General features: G+C 35.4%; 1 protein-coding gene across 1 annotated transcript; it reads left to right on the forward strand.

Annotated features, from left to right (window-relative positions):
- The first annotated feature begins 1872 nt into the window (after positions 1–1872).
- Positions 1873–16453, forward strand: LOC103715233 (protein RAE1). The gene is made up of 12 exons (XM_008802803.5): positions 1873–2008; positions 2393–2475; positions 2641–2727; positions 2856–2921; positions 3034–3227; positions 4147–4288; positions 7265–7345; positions 8724–8852; positions 13056–13133; positions 14566–14637; positions 15709–15789; positions 16066–16453. Exons 2-12 carry the CDS (start codon positions 2413–2415, stop codon positions 16114–16116), a joined length of 1044 nt encoding a protein of 347 aa, XP_008801025.3. The 5' UTR covers positions 1873–2008; positions 2393–2412; the 3' UTR covers positions 16117–16453.
- The last annotated feature ends 1011 nt before the right edge of the window (positions 16454–17464 follow it).

Here is a 17464-nt window from a genome sequence, read left to right on the forward strand (position 1 = left end):
CTCTTATTTTTTTAGTGGATTCGGATGTAGCTTGGCTTTTAGCTGGATCATATTAAATCTTGGTACATTGTGTCCATTTTATTTTTCTATTATTTTTTATTATTTTATTTAACTATTTTGGGATTGTATTGATGGGTACTAATCTATCTACCTCTCACTAATTATTTCTTAGAGAACTAAATCTAGTACAGATCCCCAACTTTCTCCCCTTCATGCATGACAACAGAAGTTCAAATTCAGCCTTCATTTACAAGCCAGACCTAGTTCTACTTGAAAGCTTAAGCCATTAAGTTTTGGACCCAATTAACTTTATCAATCCATTTACCTCTCACTAACTATTCCATGTGGGACCTTATACATAATCCTCAACATTGTTCGCCAAGAGAAATCAATCTAGAGAAAATACAAGAAATATTACCACAATAGATCTCACCGGGAGATCTATCATAGAAGAAGGTATAAAGCTTCAAGAAAAGAATTTTCTTCTCTTCCATCTCTACTCCTCTCTCTCCCTTCTTCTCTCTCTCTTACCAACACAAGCACTATCGAATACCTTTTGCACTGCTCTATAGCACTAACTATTTGCAACTCACTGTTCCATGTATAACTTCGACTCAATGAACAACCATACCCTCTTTGTCATATGGAGAACACTTACTTCTCTAATCAGAATAGGGCTCAAGTAAAAGACTACATTTTATGACGAGAAACTAGAAAACAAGCGACTTATTCTGAAATAGGATAGGTCGATAGGAGTTGATCTTGGCTTGGCATTGAGAATGAGTATCCGAATTTGGTGCAATGACATGGCGGATCTACTAGTCATGTATAAGAACTAGAACTTCACACTTCTTCGGAGGCACATACCTATTGAGAAATAGAATATCCAGAGCATATCTCTAAGGGCTCGTTTGGTTCGTGGGAAGCATTTTTCCTCCTACAAATATGATTCCTGGGAAGCAGATTCTTAGAAAAAGAATGCTTGGAAAAGTACTTTTGGCATGTTTGGTTGACCATGGAAAAGTGACAGATTTTCAGAGTACTTATGTTTGGTTGATCATCCACTTTTCTGAAAAAGTTGTGTAATTTCTATTATACCCTTAATAAAAATTAGGTCTTTAATAACTTTTTAATGCTGAAGGGCCTTTTTGAAAAAAATAAAAATAGAGTGATTTCCAGCTTATGGGAAAGTAATTTTCCCATGTTTCTCATGGGAAAGACTTTTCCATGAAATGTGAGAATTATATTCCCATGGAAATACAACTTTTCCATCTTTCTTCTTTGAAAACTCCAACCAAACAGGATGCATCTTATTACTTTTCCGTTGACCATATTTTTCCTCCTTTTCTCGCGAACCAAACGAACCCTAAGAGTTTAAATATATTTTGAATGTATAGACCGTGGTTGAATCTTATGTGCTAAAAAAAGGATTTCCTTCCTTTGCGCTTATCTACCATTGGATCATCCTCCGCACATCTCTCAAAGCACTCCGAACTCCATCATTCATCAGTACGTGCAAATCTCAATGTGAGCAGTGGATGATCCAATAGTGGATGGGTGCAAAGGAAGGTTTCACATTTGAAGCCATAAAATGCCACGTTATATACAAATCCAGAAGCCATTTCCTCTTCCCTTAGTTGGCGTTGCCCTATTTGCTAGCTCCAGCGTCTCGCGTTTTGCCTCATCCAGCTGATAGTCCTCTCCCACGACGTCCGACGACGTGGCGCCTGACGGCCTACTTGGATCGCAGCGTGGATCCGACGCCACGCGGTGGAACCCGCTGACGCCTTATCTACCGTTGATCTCCGCCTCAACGATCGCGCCTCCTCAGCCCTCCGATGAACGTACCTCCGTCCTCTTCTCTCCATGTCTATATCACTATATGTGCTTCCCACTTCCCTCCCTCACCTCTCCGCAATGTTACTGTAAGTCTCTTGTGAACCCTCTCGCCTCTTCTCTTCTTCTGAGAGCTCTCGTCGGTGAACGCGATCGCAGCAGAAGAAACGCGGTAGACATCTCTTTCCTTGTTAGGGTTTTCTCAGTTATATCGTTCTTCTTTAGGGTTTTGCACCGAATCGTTAGTGTTTATGCCTGGACTCGCTGGCTAAATTGGTTCATCTTTGATATATTTGCTTTTTTATTGATTTGATTTCATTCTACCAAAAATGCGGTTCTATTAAGTAAAAGAACCAGAATTTTGACGGAATACGGTATTTCTTACTCTGATTTGATGAATCGCAGTGGACATTTGAGCAAGGAAATTGTTGAATATTGCTAGGTTTAGTGAGTAATTTAGAGTTTTTCTTGTGGTTCTTGCAGATATACTAGTTATTGAATCGATTCTTTTTTTATTTTGTAATGTGATTTATTGTTTACTTGTTCATGTTTGTAGAGTTTAGTTAGGAAAGAGCGATGGCCAATCTTTCTGGGCTAAATGCGGGAGCGGTGAATCCAAACCCTAACAAATCATTCGAGGTATAAGGCTCTGTATTATATTTGCTTATCTTATTTGATCAAATTTTTTAGTGCTGTACCATATTGTTCCCATTTGTTTGAATATAAATTGACATGTAACCACATAGAGTTGACTCTTTTTCGCTTTGCTGTTGCCTTCAATTATTTTTATAACATCTACTACAGGTGCTTCCGGCTCCTAGTGACTCTGTTTCCAGCCTTAGCTTCGGTCCCAAGGGTAATTACCTGGTGGCAACTTCTTGGGATAATCAGGTATCTGGTCTATTCCTATCTGAACATAATCTTCGGTAGCTCTGTGATGATTTTGTTGAAAGGGTTTCAGTTATGTCATGGTCACTGTTATTAAAGTTCATGCTTTCTACTATTTTTGTGAACTATAGGTCAGATGTTGGGAAATTCTGGCAGGGAGCAGTCAGCCAAAGGCATCGATATCACATGACCATCCAGTATGGTGGATGTTTCCATGTCAAGTGGCAATTAGAACTTGTGGAAGAATCTACGGCATTGTTTGCTGCTGTTTGGTTGATCTTATACTAATTAGTCTGTTTTCTACATTAGGTTCTGTGCTCGACATGGAAGGATGATGGGACGACTGTGTTTTCAGGAGGCTGTGATAAGCTGGTTAAAATGTGGCCTTTGATGTCTGGTGGCCAACCCACCCAAGTTGCTGCGCATGATGCACCCATTAAAGAAATGGCTTGGATTCAACAGATGAATCTCCTTGTCACAGGAAGCTTGGACAAGACACTGAGGCATGTGAAACTTGATTCACCGTATCAATTTTTGGTAACTTTATTATTCTATCGTATTTCTTGTAGGTAAAAATTTCTTTTGATATGCATAATTGTTTAATAACTGGGTTTTATTAAGTAGCAAAATCAATATAGAGCATTTAATTCTACGTTCTGATGCATAATTTGCTTTGTTACTATTTCAATATCTTGAAGATATATTAGCAGTTTACAGTCTTCCGACTTCATTTCAAATCTGTGAGATTCCTTGATTTATGAGTGCTGCTGGCTTGGTCTCACAACATGTTTCTTAGTATTATGACTTTCTCAGTAAGTTTAAGTAGAGAATTTCATCTTATAAACACCCTGGTGGATATGAAAGTTTTCCAAGTAGTTGTTTCTTTAGAGCCCTGGCATTTAAGTTATTCAGTAGTTTAAAGTCTGTCTTTTCTTAATTACTGTATTGAGCAATCTAATTCGTAGTCCTTTTTATATATGTATATATGATATATGTATATTGCTCACATTGATGGTCTTTCCCTTCTCTTCCTTTTGTGCCCTATGTTCTCAGTTAATGCTCTAAAGCGCTCTTGTTTTTTTTCTGGAGCAAGAGTTTGGATGGCAATCTTCTTTTTATATTGAAACATGACAGAGTAGGAAGACATATAACTACAGAATTGACATTTTGTGTATGAATTAACACGGGCCTTTAAGCTTTTTCATAGAGAAATATCAATCTTGGTTCCGAGATCATCATGTTTTCATTTTTGTCTTCTTTGGTTGGTACAAAACCCTAAGCACGCTGACCATCATCTTATATTCATTTTTTTTCCTTATGATACAACACTCTGTTTCATATATTATCTTATGATACAACCATCAGAGGATACAACACTCTGTTTAATTTTCATTTTATCTCATGCTTATGCAATCTTTTCAGGTATTGGGATACAAGACAAGCACAACCAGTTCATACTCAGCAACTTCCAGAGCGCTGTTATGCTCTAACAGTGCAGTATCCTCTGATGGTTGTTGGCACTGCAGATCGACATCTAATTATATATAACTTGCAAAATCCTCAGGTAATTCAGATAAAAATGAGACAAGTTGACTTGTACAATGGATTTTATGATAGATAAGTTATTTACGCTGTACCTGAAGTAGTAAAATCCAAGACTTGAATCATACGTTATAGTTTGTGATCATAATTGATTGATGTGTATCCATGGACATGTTTATATTGCGTGAAACTGAGAAAATATGTAGGCTTCAAAACTTTAATGGTAGTTATTGTTACAAAAATTGGTTGCTTAATAAATCTCAATCAGTCTATATTATACTTGTGAATGAGACACTTCCTTGATTTCTTTTTGATGGTCCATGTTACCATCCTGAGCCATGTCAACCTTTTACTGCTCCATTTTCTCAAGCTTATTTTTCTACTTCACAAGCACAATCTCTCTCTCTCTCCTCCTTAGCATCCTGAATTCTTGTTATAGTATAGTCAGAAGAGGAGAATTTAGGAAAAACAAAACATCTTGGTATATTAGTATAAATTTTATGCTTTGATCTTCTGGTCTTCAAAGCTGTGAGGCAACCTAAAGAGGAGTCGTTTAGGCTGAGGTGGAGTTGGAAATAGGGCCCATCTGAATCCAATATGTATATTAGTTGTCACTAAAAAGTTCATACTCATCATCTTAGGATGTTACTGATCAGTTTTTTCTGATCGTAGGTTAGGAGGTATATCAATTTTTTATATAAATTAAAAGCAATGCGAAATAAGATGCTGCACCTTTACCTTTTTTTCCCCAGTAAAGACATATGGAGGTAAGTCACATCTTAGTCACAGATTTGTTGGAATTGATTATGCACTTTATGATATTAATTATGGCTGTTACTTGTATATGTGATGAATTGATGATACATCAGTTTTATATCTATTGTTATGTGTCTCAATTGTTTGTATTATCTGGCTTCATTAAAGCCCTTGATCCAGTCAGATACTCAAGGAAATCTTTCTAAGTTGAAATCAATTGTCAAAACATTTTATAGATTGTAATTTTTACATATGCATATGTATAAGTTACATGCATGAGATTCTTGTGAGACGCCTAGTCAGTGGATATGTATGGTCAAATCTTAGCCATGATTTGGCTTTTCTTAAAGTGCTATAGTCTTTATTTGACATTTTAATTGCACTTGAAAAGCTCTGTAGGAACCTTACGGTGTGTTAACTATGAGCTAAAACAATTTTGTGAGGTAGGACCGGAAGAAGCACACAATGGATTTTGACATTCCTAAATCAAAATTCTAGCCAATATACACATTCATATACCAAAATTAAACACCCTCATAATTGTTTAACTTGATGAATTTTTAAGAATGATGGTTGAGTATCAAAAACATGCATATATCCATGTGAAGTCTCATTTTGATGGCTTAAGCAGTACCTTTCTTGCTTTCTGACACTTGTACTACGAGCGTTTGGAATCACTTTGGGAGGAGGGCCAAAAGCGCTTTTTGGAGCCTAAAAAACACTTCTAGACGATATATGATGTTTGGGAAAAAAAACCTAAAAGCTTTATGATTATCCTAGACGCTGAAAATCTTCTACTTGGCAAAAGCTTTAATTTGGAGCTTCTCCCCAAAAGCTCTTTTTGAAGCCTGTCGGAAGCTATTCATGTGGCCAAAATACCCCTAAACTTTGTGCTATATTATATTAATATGAAAATAATATTATAATATGTAATAATATCTTAATGTAATAATAATTGCAATACTTTATATCAAATATATTGTACTATAATTATTCACTAATAAACATTACATTATATTATATTATAGTTATTATAATATAATAATATATTATATTATCATAAAATATTATTACATTGGTATAATATGGTGTATATTATATTATATTATTTTATCTATACAATAATATAATATATTTTATGATAATACTATGTTATTGTCATTATTATATCATAATAATCATATTTTAATAGTATAACATTGTTATATTCCTATAATATTATACTGCTATATTAACATATTATACTATTCTAATAATTGTACTATTGAAAATAAATAATTATAAAGTAATAATACTTTATTATAGTTTTTGATAGTACAAGGACTTAAAAAATGAATAATGTCTTTTATTATCATTTTTTCATACTAAAATCATTTTTTCAATTTGGTTACCAAACAAATGTTAATATTTCACAACATTTTAGAAATATAGTTACCAAACATTAAACAACTTTTTGTTAAAAGCTCGACTAGCAAAAGCTCTGCTAACAAAAGCTCTACTACCAATAACAATTCCAAACAGAGCTTATAGTCTGCATTACATGTTGATGACTGTTATACCCATTGTTATGGAAGTATAGCACATAAACTAACTTACCATAAATGTCCTATCTGTTATTATAATCACAACTTTTCAAGCAAAGACTTGCCTATCTATTCAGACTATAAGGAAGAAATGAAGATATTTAGAAGAATAGGTTATACCAAAAGAGATGCAGAAGCTCGGTAGTTGGAATCCTGTATGTAGGTTGCCATGCCTGAATAAGCTAGCATTTTCTTTTGTTAAGCTCTATCTCCCTGATCCCATATTTGAAATGGCTCCCATCTTAGGTAAGGAAGTTCAAATGATAACAGAAGAGAACTAGTTGAACTGGTTTACTAGCGTTATCAGTGATAACATGAAATAAATAATTTATTTTATAAATGATTTAGAAAATATTATGGGCCCTATTTCTTATGCATACATTGTCGGTTGGAGATGAGGATTTGAGGGGTTGTAAGTCTAGTTTTTCAGTGTATGTACTTAAAAGGCAAATATTGGCACTTACAGTTAAAGAACAGAATGCTGACAAGTGAGGGAACTTCAGCATTCCAGTTAATTGGAAAGAAAGAAAGAATGGATGTGCTTGTCGTTTATCTACCTAGTAAAAGTATTGTTATTTTTTTCTCTTCCTTATTTTTCTTTTCTTCTCTTATTTATGTAGGTTATTATGAGTCTAATACTTGCCACTTATGACTAACAGACAGAGTTCAAGAGAATCACGTCACCGTTGAAGTACCAGACAAGATGCCTTGCTGCATTTCCTGATCAACAAGGTTTTTTGGTAATGTTTTGTCCTTTAGATTCATGTATGCTTGCATTTCACTTTCTGTACATTGTGCTTATTATATGGTGGCTGTGCTGATTGTCTTTTGGTATATATTGATATATCCCTCATGCTTGCACACATTTATATCCACAATTCTTTTTTCAGACATTTTTAACATTTTGGTTCTATTGTTATTCAAACACAGCCCTCTGATCTTAATTGGAGTCGGAAAGCATGAATTAATAGCTTTTTCTCAAAGAGCTGTACTGAGTATCGTATACAGCCCTCATATTTTCTTGTCACCTCAATCATCTGGGATTTCGTTCCAATGTTGCTTGATTCTATGTAGAATCTGAGGATTATGTATCTATTGTCTCTTATAGTTTCTAGGAGTATAGTGTGGTCTAAAGATAAATTGGCTAAATCTTTGCGACTTATGTAAACAATGTAATGGTATCCATCATGCATGTAAGCCAATGGAAATCCTCTTTGTAGCTGTTGTTTTCTTCCCATTTTTCTTTCTCCTGTCATCTCTTATGTGCAGTACTCATTCAGGATTTCTCACATTTCCTTGTTTTATGGAAATCTCTGCAAGTGGTCAATATTCTCAAGTGCAACAGTTGGAGCCTGATCTAGAAAATATGACATATGTGGATTCATAAAAAACGATAATTACTGTTGACAAGAGAAGCTAAATCTTTTATCAAATACTCTGTTCTCTAGCCTAAAATGCCAGCTCCACATGCCCCAATCAGCTGCTTCCACAAATATTCACATCTAAAAAAATAACCCACCCAAGGCAGATGGAACAGACACATAAGTGTACAAGCTTTTACTCATTATGACATGGTAGAACAGTATTTCCTCAATCCAATGAAAAAACTACCTATGAGCCTGGTCTGTGATGGGTGAGGTTGGGAGCCTAGTAGCTTGAGGTCTGTTGAGTCCCTAAGTCTTTTCTTTGTAGGTTACAAGCTTCTTCTTCCTTCTATTTGTTTTCTTATTTTCTCAAACGAGTTAATAAAATGTAACATGGATTCTTGTTAAAGTATTTTCTTGTAACATGGATTATGAATATCTTATGCTAGAGTTTTTTGCTTATAAAATATATCTTGTCCTGTGCTAATTGACAAATTTGAATTCAACCTTTTACTTTTGTGCATTTGAAACATATCTGATACTTATGTTGGTTTGTTTGGTTCTCCCTTGCTGATCACAGACAAATTACCTTCTCCCAGCCACGTGCTTGCAGTCTTCTTGTTACTTGCTGAATTCAGTCCTGAATTCTGATGTTATCAATTAATAGGAAACAGAACTTTTAAATGGTTTTTCGTCTGAATACAGCTTTTATGTGCCTTAAGGATATTAATGAACCGTGTTTCTCTTCTTCAAGGTGGGATCGATAGAGGGAAGAGTTGGTGTACACCATCTAGATGATGCACAGCAGAGCAAAAACTTCACATTTAAATGCCACAGAGAAGGCAATGAGATTTATTCTGTGAATTCTTTGAACTTTCATCCTGTAAGTTTCTACATTTACTTTTCGATCACAGTGGTGTTTCTTTCCAATTTAGTTTTTACTTCATTTTAGTTCTTGCAAACGGACTGAATGGGTTGGCTTTATCTCATCAGCCATGTAATGATTTGATGTCATTTGTTATTGTTACTATTGTTAAGAGAAAGTACCACACTTTTTCAAGGCTACTAGTTACAAATATTATTCAATTTACCTTCTCCTTTGAGTGAAACATACATCATGTCCATACCTTTATTTTTTTCTTGTAATAAAATCCTGTTGATTATTTGTTTGTTAAGTGCTAAGAGACATAGTATTGACTATTTGAGATCTCTTGGAAGTGTGCTAAACCTACAGGTGCATGGTCTCTAGTGCCTACGTGTGCTGTGTACTGTGAATCTCCCTGAAATCTAGATGGTTCTCGCCCCTGGTACGAGATTGTGGTATCAATGTAGTTAGGGGTAGTTTGTGATAGACGATGCTTGTCTTTGCTGGAAACCTTCTCACATGTAGGTCTGGCACAATTCTTCATTTTATTATCAATTAAATCATGTCTCAAGTTCAAGTAACATGGAACATCCCCCCCCCCCCCCCCCCCCCCCCCCCCCCCGCGCCCTCCCCTCTTTTAAACCTGACTACTATGATCTTTTGCTTCTAATTAGCACTTTCCTTAAGTGGTTTCAGAGGCCGTGATACCAAATAATTTTGGTGACAATGTAGATGTTTTAGGTATATTAAAATTCTGGATATTATAATTTTGATCATATGGGTGGCTGTGAGACTGATTTTTGACATATCAAAATTCCATGGCCATGTTACTGATCACCCGATTCAACAAAATAGTGGTCATGTGTTCTACTTGTATCGGCAGACCTGGTTGTTTGGAAAGGTGATATTTTGGATATATTGCTGTAGCCTAATGTGGTTTGCCTGAAGATATCCATAATTCCTACTACTCTTATTAAATGAGGGCCTTTTTACATTTTGGTTACATTGTTAGATGGTAGATTATGATTTGGTTGTCGTCCTGCATAAGGATAACATTTGGCATTACCAACAAGTTTATCACCTACTTGGACCACAATGGATCTCAATGCTTTTACAAAAAACAAGAACTTTAATTGGTCATCCTTGCCCAAGAGGCCAGGATGAAACAATAAGAAGGCGGGCAAACTTTTTCTCTAGTTGAAGGGATTGAAGGAAAAGATGGGTCAGGAAATACGCGACAGAGCAGTTGTTACTACATGATCAGCATACATATAACCTAAAGATTTTCTGAAGTTTAACCATGACTAATTGTGATGTACTCTTTTTCTTTGAATTTTCAGCAGCATGACTGAATTAGTGTTCAGGAACATTTTGGTATTCTTTCTTGTTTTAATAGGGCATGACATTTTATCAACTTTCCTCATTTTTTTTTAATTTTATTTCTTTCATCTTGGATTCACCTCTTTATTTGTTTTAATATTGTTAAAGTTTTTTCTAAGTGTCATATGTTTTCTCTTGCCAAATTGAGTTTGTAACTATGGGATTGAATTAGAAAAAAGGTCAGGGTTGGATGGCCACGAGCAAGGAAACATAAAGTGTTCATGGGATCATGGGAGTAGAGGACAAGGAAGCTGAAGGTGGCCAGGAGTGAAGCTGGCGTTCTATTTTTGCCAAGAATTTGTGTACATCAGGGGAATGAATTGGTTGGAACTGGGAAGTGCATACAGAATTGAAGGAGAAAAGCAATTATAGTTTGCTTGTCATGAACAATTGTGGTGGGAATGCAATTGAATTGGGTTAGTGTTGGTTAAACTCCAAAACATGTAGCCAAGCTACCATGGTAAGAGAATTTGCTTCTTGCTGCTCCTTGTGAGGGGTGTAGTATTTTCGCCTCTTATTTATGATCACTTGGAAGGTAGAACGGAGGCATGTGGCTGCTTCATTTGCTATGATTAACTTTTCCAGATTGGAAGGGAGACAGGTTAGAACATTCAGTTTTTCTTTTAGTTTCAACAAGGACCAAATGAATTTCAGTTTCAGCTGTTTAGGTATTTTTGGCTGTAGTTTTGGAATTTTAAAATTACAAAAAAAATTTAAAACTACTAAAAAGTTTTCTTAAAATAATATAATAGTTCCAGAAATATCAATTAAATTATTTTAAAGTATATGATATTGTTTGGGAGCCTTTTGTTTTGCACAAACTATAAATTTTTTTAAAAATATAACCATTAAAAACTGCTTTTAGCATAATATGTAATTCCACCTGTTTGATTCCGCTACCATAATCTTCATGCATATTAAATTCAGGTTGTGGGATAACTGAATTTATGACAAAATTTGCTCTCAAATCTTTTTGGAACCCAATGTTGCAGTGTTTCCAATCCTGCCAAACCTAGTGAAATCTAAGTTTAATATGGAGAAAATGCTTCCAACACTTAAAAAACATAGACAAGATAGGTCTTATGTACGCTTAGGTGGTGTTTGGTATGGGGTGATGACCCCAGTATCAATGGTGATGTGAGCGGAGGTGACAAAATCATCATGTTTGGTTGCATCTCAGTGATCCTATGTGGTAGTAATCCCTAATTACCCCCATTTTTAAAATCACCATCCAATCTAATTATGCTAAACCCATCCTTGAGGGAAGGTTTCCAAGATCACCCCAAGGCAGTGATGTTGGGCTAAAATTTGAGGACAAAAATGTCCTAGTCCAGCAGGAAAAGAATGTTTCCACAAGTGCCAATCTCTGGAGAAACTTTTTCTAGCTGGGAAGGGTTTGATAATCCAATAAATTTTTTTTCTTCTAGTTGGAAGGTTTGATAATCCCCAAGAGTTACTTTGACAGGTTTTGATTAGCTTTTGGTCTTGTTGAATTGGTTTGGAATGAAAGGTTTTGATAATTTGATTTATGTTCATGTGTGTTTTCCTATAATTTATTTGAGAATGCCTTTTAATAGTTGCAACATAAATGGAATATATTAGGGCTAGTTTTGGTATTACATAGCCAGTGATCTTGGATTCCCATGGCATACCAAACAGGTTAATCATGGATACTTGAGGATCTTTAATCACTAGAACATAGCATATCAAATATAATGATTTTAAATCATTGGGGATTTGATTACTCCAAATGCCACCTTAATTTAACCCTGTAATTTTCTGCCAAAACATCGTTGCTGGCCCAAATTTAGATCAATTTCTGCTGAAATTTAATTGTTTCATTTCATTTTCAGAATTTTTGGCAAATTGCAGAGCTAGAGAAACAGAGAGGAATATGCATTGCCATTAGGTGAGGGAAATAAGCAGACAATTGACGTACTTTTGCCTAGATAAACAGATCAAATGGTGCAATCTCATCTGGGGATAATATCCATTTCCAATATTTCATATTTATGTGAAGCTACTTCTTTATATCAAGAGATCAGGGGCATTTTCCTCTGATTCTTGATAGAAATATTGAAGGGGGGGATTGTGTTACAAATGATGTAAACCTAGTAGTTTACTTACACGATATGTGCCTTCCTAAGTTCATAAAGCGTATCTATGAAAAATGCCACTGAACATCTTACCTGGAGAATGTGTGGTTATGTGAGTACAGGATCATGGGCTAATATTCTATTGTTAGGAAGCCTACTGTATATATGTGTATTTTGCAGTGATTTTAGTACTCGTAGGTCACTTTTTTCTTTAGGTATGCTACCCAAATTGAGAGTTTACACCATTTAACGTGGCATACAATTTTTAAAACCAATTTGGTTCAATACGGGGCTGTTTAGAAAATCTCAAAATATGTGTTACGTCAATTTAATTGCATGTGTCAGATATTGTTTTTTTTCTGAGTGCTTGATGGGAAGGTGAGAAACATTGAGATTCATTTCTGAGGAGGAATTTTATAAATTTTAGATTATGATGAATGACACAATCTTCCATTTGGATGTTATACTGTGTGATATGTACCCAAAATTCATATATTTCTGCTTCTTGATATTACTTACCTGCCCTACTAATCAGTGATGTACTTGAATACATCTATTTGTAAGCATAACCATAACCATCCACCTTTTCCCAACTATTTTGGGTTGGCTTTGTGGATTCTTATTTGCCAAGTATTTCTATTCAGGGCCAGATCTGATGTCATTCTAAGTTTCTCCATATCCTTCTTCTCAACCACTTATGTTTATATTTACATTTAGGATCTCAGTTAGTTGTTCTTTGTTACAGGTACATCATACGTTTGCCACTGCAGGATCTGATGGTGCTTTCAACTTTTGGGACAAGGACAGCAAACAAAGACTGAAGGTCTGCTTAGGACAGCAGACAATAATATTTACATGCTCTTTATTTTTGATGCTTTCTCTATCATTTTTCTGAATATCCACCTTTCCACATATATTTAGATTCTTAAATGAATTATTCCCCTATGGTGATTTTTTTAGAAGTTTTGCTTTTTCGTGTTTTACTAAGCTTCTTGTCTCTTTATCATCACCATTCGATGAAATCACAGAAAAGATGGCCTTGCCAGTTGCATCACATTCTCACTGCATCACCTTGATCGTATGTTTATAACAATATGGGTAAGCTTAGCTATTTGTAGGACATAAATCCACTTCCGTCATTTCCTTTTGACAAAGACTTTCCCTTCTCTCATTCTGTGATGACACCCATAACCACAGAGATCGATGATAAGTTCTGAAACTAATGATTCACTCTAAGAATGGTGAGGGATGAGGATATGGTCATAAGTATTAGGAGGGTCACTGAATGCTCTTTTTAACTTTTTGGAATTCAAATTATGTTTAAACTTGCACTACCTTATGGAAGTTATCGCTTGTCCCAAACATACTGGGTCCATGAATTCTAATGCTTGTATTTTGATTTTCATGATTTTGAATTTAATGTTTGTGAAGGAAATTGAAAACTTTTTCCCATTTAATAGAAGATGGATTGAGTTCTGCATACAGAACCAATAGGATGTATCTGATGATTACATCAGCCATCAAGCAATTTGTTGCACATTTGTTATTCATCTAAATGGTTTGTCTCACAATGCAGTTGCTGGTATTCAATATGCACCCATTTGCAACGCGGCTACGATGTTCTCTTTGAGAATTGAAAGGAAGAATATATTCATTAGATATTTAGATCAGTTAGCAAGCATCTTGTTGATCGTTTATTCATCTGTTATCTTGTGATGCATCACAAAAAAATGTCTTAAAAAACATTTTTGTAGGTAGCACATTTTTTTTCCTTTTTTGATACTTAGATTTCTTTCTTTCCTAAGTAGATCAAACTTCTTGGCTAGTTTCCAGAAATAATAGTATCTGTACTGGGAAGACCTGTTTGATGATTCTAAGTGTATCTGGCTATTGTTGAGCGCGCTGATTTTAAATTTCTGGAGGCAATGCATTACTACTTTTTTTTTTTTGATGGACTTGGAGGCTTATCTGAATTCTAGTTATAGTATAAAATTCACTAGGATTAATGTTAAGTATATTCTAATGTACTGCAACTCCATTATTATTGTTTATAATTCCTCTCAGATTTTGATTTATACAATATGCCCTAAAAAATGGGCATTGATATTTTCCTCTTGCAAGTAATATTTATGCTATACTTGTTCAATCTGTGGCTACTAGTTACAACGATAAACTGTGAATCCTTTTTAATCCTCTTTCTATTATAGATATCAGGCTGCATCATTTCAATTACTCCAACCTTTTCAAATTGACAGGCAATGGCTAGGTGCCCTCATCCTATCCCATGCAGCGCTTTCAACCATGATGGATCAATTTTTGCATATGCAGTGAGTCGTATTTCTTCATGTTGTAATTATTGCTAAAGAGAAAATTTTGGTTTTCAAATGATCACGCTCTCCTGGTTTTGAAATGGTTGCACTTGGATTCTTGGCGTGCACTTCTCTCCTATTTGCTTTTATTTGTAACCATATGTTGTTCTCATTACAACTAATTCAGTGAGATTCTTATCCTATATATGATGATTTTGCTGTATTATCTCATAATAGTCCTTTGACGCAAGTTTTTAAATGCTGGTGGGATGGTGGGCATCCCACCATCGTGATGGTGATGTTACTTAGGCTTTATTTATACCCTGATAGACTCTAAACATCCTAGAAAGTGAAAGTGAGAGCTTTATGTATTTTCTTGAAGACAGTATGACTAGCGCAGTTGTGAAGATTTTACAGCAGCTGGAGACTGCTAATATTTCTACAATGCTACGGACCGGGATGAAACCATACACATAAAATAAGTGGTCCCTGGCACGAGTATGTTTTGTTTATAGAATATTTTGGGTACTATTGTAATTGTTTAATGTTAAAATATTATGGGATGTACATTTTTACAGTTTGGATTACTATTGCTGCAACACTAAAACAAATCCACATATTGGTATTCACTATCTGAAATGGAACAAGTATCTTATTTTGAGAGATCCACTTCTTCACAAACCATCTGAATCTGCTTTGCGCCTGCTCCTTCGAGTAATTAGGACCGGAAAGCTGAAAGTAGAATTGGAAAAATTAGGTATAACTGTGGAATCATAAAATCATCTGAGTTAAACATAGTTAAAAAATTTATACTTATAAAATATTCTAATAAAGACATGACCAAGTCAGCAGAGAATTTTATCTATTACTGGTTGTTTAGATAAAGGAGAAACAGAAATATATATATATAATTCACTTGTCACTGGTGCAACTGTGAACTGCTGCAATCCAGACACAAGGACATCATTATTAAAACTACTAACTTTTTTTTTTATGATTAACAATTGATATATGTTAATGACCGCATGTGATTTGTGATTTATTAGTTTTTTGTTTCATTCACAGATTTACAAATTTATAATGAAACAGGTTTGCTATGACTGGAGCAAAGGTGCTGAAAATCATAATCCAGCTACAGCAAAGACGTATATCTATCTTCATAGCCCACAGGTCAGTCTAGGTTTAAGATCTCTTCTTCCCATTTTTAGTTGAATCAGGGTCGGGGAAACTAGTAGCTTCTGATATTTCAATTTTACCTTTGTGTTCATTGTTCCATGCACCTGTTCCACTCATATCAATGATCTTGTTCGAGGTTTCTCAACCCACTTTGGTTCGATGCTACACTTTGATCGTCTTGCGGCAGTTGCTATTCTTATGGCTCCTTTTTCTTGCTCGTAACTATTCTTAGATGCTAATATAGTTCTTTTTTCTTTTCCCTTGAAACAGGAAAGTGAGGTTAAAGCGAAGCCGCGTATAGGAACTGGTGGCCGAAAGTGAATCTTTGAGCAATCTAAATGGAAGGGACAGATAATGATTGATGTGGTGCTTCATCGGTGCTGTCGTCCCCTTTTCATTTTTGGTCATCATGCATGCTTGTATTTCTGGTTTCTTTTTGTTTAAATGCTGAATATCTTCTCGTGAATTTGATCAGTGTTACATATATAATATAGGTGGATTTTGCAAGCACACCTGGACCCATGCACTTCCCTTTCTTCTGGGTCATCTTTTTAAATTTTTAGAGTGCTCATTTGAGGTTTTAGTTAGCGAAAAATGTAAACAATTTCTTCCAGATCTTGATATTATTAGATCCCGCTTGACATCGATTTTATATCAATTTCTTCTCACTCAAGGAGTATTTGCAGCATCAAGCATTCGTTTCTCTGCAAGCATCAGAGCACCATAATTTTTTTTTAATTAGTTCAATTACAGTTCAAAATTTTCAGTTGTGAGATATACGTTGTCGTGACCGCTGGTGGGAACAACTGGCCGCGTGCCATCTCATTATCGCTTGTGCATGCAACTTGATCAACTAACGGAGCCCAATAGCTCTATAATAACAAGAATGGGTACTGCCATACCTACTAATCCCGCAGATGAACTGAATTGAAAAAATTTCCACTTCGGATCGGCACCAATCCATTAGCGGTTCAGCGTAAGATCTGCTGTTTAATCGTTCTGGGACCTGACGGGCAGGTGCTCGTGCCTTTAAAGTTGGCGGCTACTGTCAAGCTATTTTCTTTCGCTCAGGTGGAACCTCTTTTGGAGGAGATGGTGATGACGTTTAAGGGTGAATTGGATGTCTGGATATGATGCGTCCATCATGGCTATATCCATGTTACCTAAATTTCTGTAGACCAAAATACATCATCTCAGTATCGAGCTTTGTGTTGGTGTCATCCCATCACTATATTGGTACATTTGGATGGGATCTAATTCAGTGCACCAAATATTGGTATATCCTCCGTTCTATATACTGGTTCTGAATCAATATGATATGGTAATTTGGGATATGACAAACCCTATGGATCAATAGTTGACGCATCCAATGCCCAACTCGGTGAACAAATTGCAAACTAGAAAATCAACGAACAGAAAAGCACTCGTTTTTTTTTGCATTTTTTTTCCTCCAATTTTCCCTTAAAAGAGTTTGGTCAATTAAAATAGCATTAACATAATTACCTTTGCAGCAGATAGGTACCTCATCTTCACCACTGTTTACATCATTAGCGCAGAATGAGAAGTGCGCAATGATAAGGTGTTCTACTGTGTTCAAACATCAAAAAGTAATGAAAACATAACGAAACGCTTTTCATTTGAACACTGTCAACTAACCATCGCAAATTCA

This window comes from Phoenix dactylifera, chromosome 7 (assembly GCF_051530095.1).
Source record: "Phoenix dactylifera cultivar Ajwa chromosome 7, Ajwa_hap1_PhDact_Kaust_v1.1, whole genome shotgun sequence".
In the NCBI taxonomy this organism is placed as follows: Eukaryota; Viridiplantae; Streptophyta; class Magnoliopsida; order Arecales; family Arecaceae; genus Phoenix; species Phoenix dactylifera.